The sequence below is a fragment of the Asparagus officinalis genome, chromosome 1, assembly GCF_001876935.1.
Source record: "Asparagus officinalis chromosome 1, Aspof.V1, whole genome shotgun sequence".
NCBI lineage: Eukaryota > Viridiplantae > Streptophyta > Magnoliopsida > Asparagales > Asparagaceae > Asparagus > Asparagus officinalis.
Window position 1 is genome coordinate 130,721,199 of NC_033794.1, and position 2,748 is coordinate 130,723,946.

The window sequence follows — 2,748 nt, forward strand, 5'->3', positions numbered from 1 at the left end:
TTAAAGGGCAACACTTTTTTCCCCCCAACAGACATTAATAATAACAGCGTCAGAGAAGTTTATCAAGAAATCTTAAAAGTTCGGGGGTATTGCAGGACACCCCCTAGGTGCAGAGTTAGGGGTGTATATGGTCCAGATACGGTTCGAGTACGATGTTTACTATATTGGTATCCTTTTATCAATAATGGATGCGGACACGAATATGTCTCGGTAAGAAGAAAAAATCATATCCATATCCGATAGAATTAGATACAGAGGGGGATATGAATACGAATATATAAGTTGATATACATGCAGAGAAAAATAGGATATAAGAAAACTAGATGATATTAAACAAACTAGATGATATCTAAAAGGATAAAATATGAATCCTCGTATATGGATATTTTTGTGCACCGCAGGGAAAATGCCGAAAAGTATAGGGTGTCAAGTGTAAAAAGCCCTAAAGGTAAGGGGGTTGGAGATATTAACCGCAGGAAATAAAGCGCTACGTGTAGAATTAAGCCCAAACCCATTTGTGGATACAAGTTGAACGGCCCAGGCCCATTACAACCGAAAAGACCGAAAAGGACACAATCCTTCCCCAAACAGCATCAGCCACTAACAGGGCATCTCAGTAATTAACTCGAAAAGCCCCGCCCACCAGCGCGGGAAGCAATTAGACGCTTCTTTATCTCTCTAAAAACAAAATTAATTAACAAAATAAAAATTCTGGAAGCATCCAGAGAACACAAGAGGAGATCCGGCCCCTTTTTTCCCCTCGCCTTCAAATTACCCCCCAATTTTTGCTCCGATCATTTTCAATTGTTCGAAACCCTAAGTGAGATCTAGAGAGAGAGAGAGAGAGAGAAATCCTAAGAGTGAGATTTAGATTGGATTGGTTGCGGGTGGTTCTTGCTAGGGTTAGGGTTAGGGTTTTTGAGTGGCGATGGCTGGATTCGGGCTGATGAAGACGAAGAGGAAGGATCTGGAGGAGGTTTACGATGAATTCTCTGAGTTCTCACTCAATTCCCCGGCGAGAAAGATTCGGAGGCTGGTAAATTTTGAATCTTTATCCATCTATTTTGAGTTTTTTCCTAAATTTTCTGCGTTTAATTTTGTCCTTTTGGTGGGATTATTCAGCGAAAGTAAAGGGATTTAGCGTTTATTTTTGTCCTTTTGGTGGGATTATTCAGCGAAAGTAAAGGGATTTACATTTATAGATAGAAATTAGAGTTCGACTTTTTCAAATCCTTCTTTCTGGCTACTTAAGTGGATGCTTCAAACATTTTCTTCAGTTCTTGATGCCGTTTAATCAAATTCCATGGGGAAAATTTCTGATAACGCCCTCATCTACACCTTCAGTAGCACTTACCATCACTGAATCCTCACTTTGAGAAGGGTAAATTGCAGATAAGCCCCCCGGCCTTATGCACTGACGGGAGCGAGGCGCTAATAAAACAGTGAGGGGTGATAACTACTCGTGAGGGTTTAAATGAGTGAAGCTTACCCAATTGTAGATAAGCCAATGTTAGGGATTTGTGGGGATTAGTATTTTTTTTTCCTGTGATAAATTTTGATTACATCAAAAGTTAGTAACATGTGTAGCTGATTGTTATGCTTTAGGATGCTGAATTGCCTCCTATTATGGAAGAAGAAGACCAAACAGTTCCTTTACCATTTGAGAATCAAATGCCGCAAGAAGTAGCTGGTGCTGAAATTGTGGATTTGGACTTGGAGCAGATTCCTTTGAATGAGGAGAGAGCTTTGGTTTTGTATAAGCCAGTTGATAATCACCTCGTTGTGTCGCCTAGTTCGACTTTTAGTGTGAACCCAGACTTGATTTATGGTCTTAAGAGTGAGTAGTTATATTCCCTTCCTCTTTTTACATAGTATTTTGTTGTTCATATTTCTTTTTGCGAATATGTAATGCTGATATTTGTACGTTTGTTGCATTTGGATGTGCATTCGTGTTTGTGCCATCATGGATACGTATAGTTATCATGTACAGTGCATCAAATAAAGTAGATAATTCTCAACTTCCCAGGGAGAACAATTCTTATGGTTATGTGGCTTGGGGTCATGCATTGAACATCTACAAAGGTCCTTAACCGTTGAATGTGTCTTTAATGTTTATATCATTTCATGTGTCTGTCAGATACTGCTGGCTGCCCTAGTGATGGATTTGGTTATTCCCTTTGTTAGAAACTTGTACTCCTTAAATTTAATTGTCCAATCAGGAGCAAGAAAATTTTCAAGTGCTAGATTTAACTCTTGCTAGGTTTCAGAGTGTTGGTTATCTTTGAAGTTCAAATTCTTAAAAACCACTCCAACTCTATATTCCATACAAATATTGGGTTCGTTTGATTTTTTAGTACAGCAAAGGCTGCTTATGTTCAACCTCGTCTTCTATGTCCTTTTGTCTTTGATGTTCATCTGAAACAAACTGGAGTTACTTGGCTTCATGGCTAAGGGTAAAACAAGAAACTCTTTTCACTGGAGGTTGATGCCTCTCTTTACATGTCATATTCCGCCTGTCTATACTTACACTTTTTTTTGAACTATTTATCCCTGATGTTTATAACTTCTCTCTGGTCCACGAGTTGTGCGAATGCTGTCTTCAGCAAGCGGCACATAGATTTGCTACGTCAATGTTTTTCTGGAATACAAATTGGATGGTGGTTCAATGGACTTTCTCTGTTCGCTATACATAGTTGGTTTCTAACAAAAGCATTTAACGATGTATTTCCATTTGGAAGCTATGATGTA

The 2,748-nt window shown here is 38.8% G+C and overlaps 1 protein-coding gene across 1 annotated transcript in view; it reads left to right on the plus strand.

Moving 5' to 3' along the window:
- Positions 709-2,748, plus strand: part of LOC109821387 — a 2,818-nt gene continuing 778 nt past the window's right edge. The window contains exons 1-2 of the mRNA XM_020387600.1: positions 709-1,036; positions 1,606-1,837. Coding sequence (XP_020243189.1) covers positions 929-1,036; positions 1,606-1,837 — 340 coding nt within the window. The 5' untranslated portion in view covers positions 709-928. The remainder of the gene's footprint in view (positions 1,037-1,605; positions 1,838-2,748) is intronic.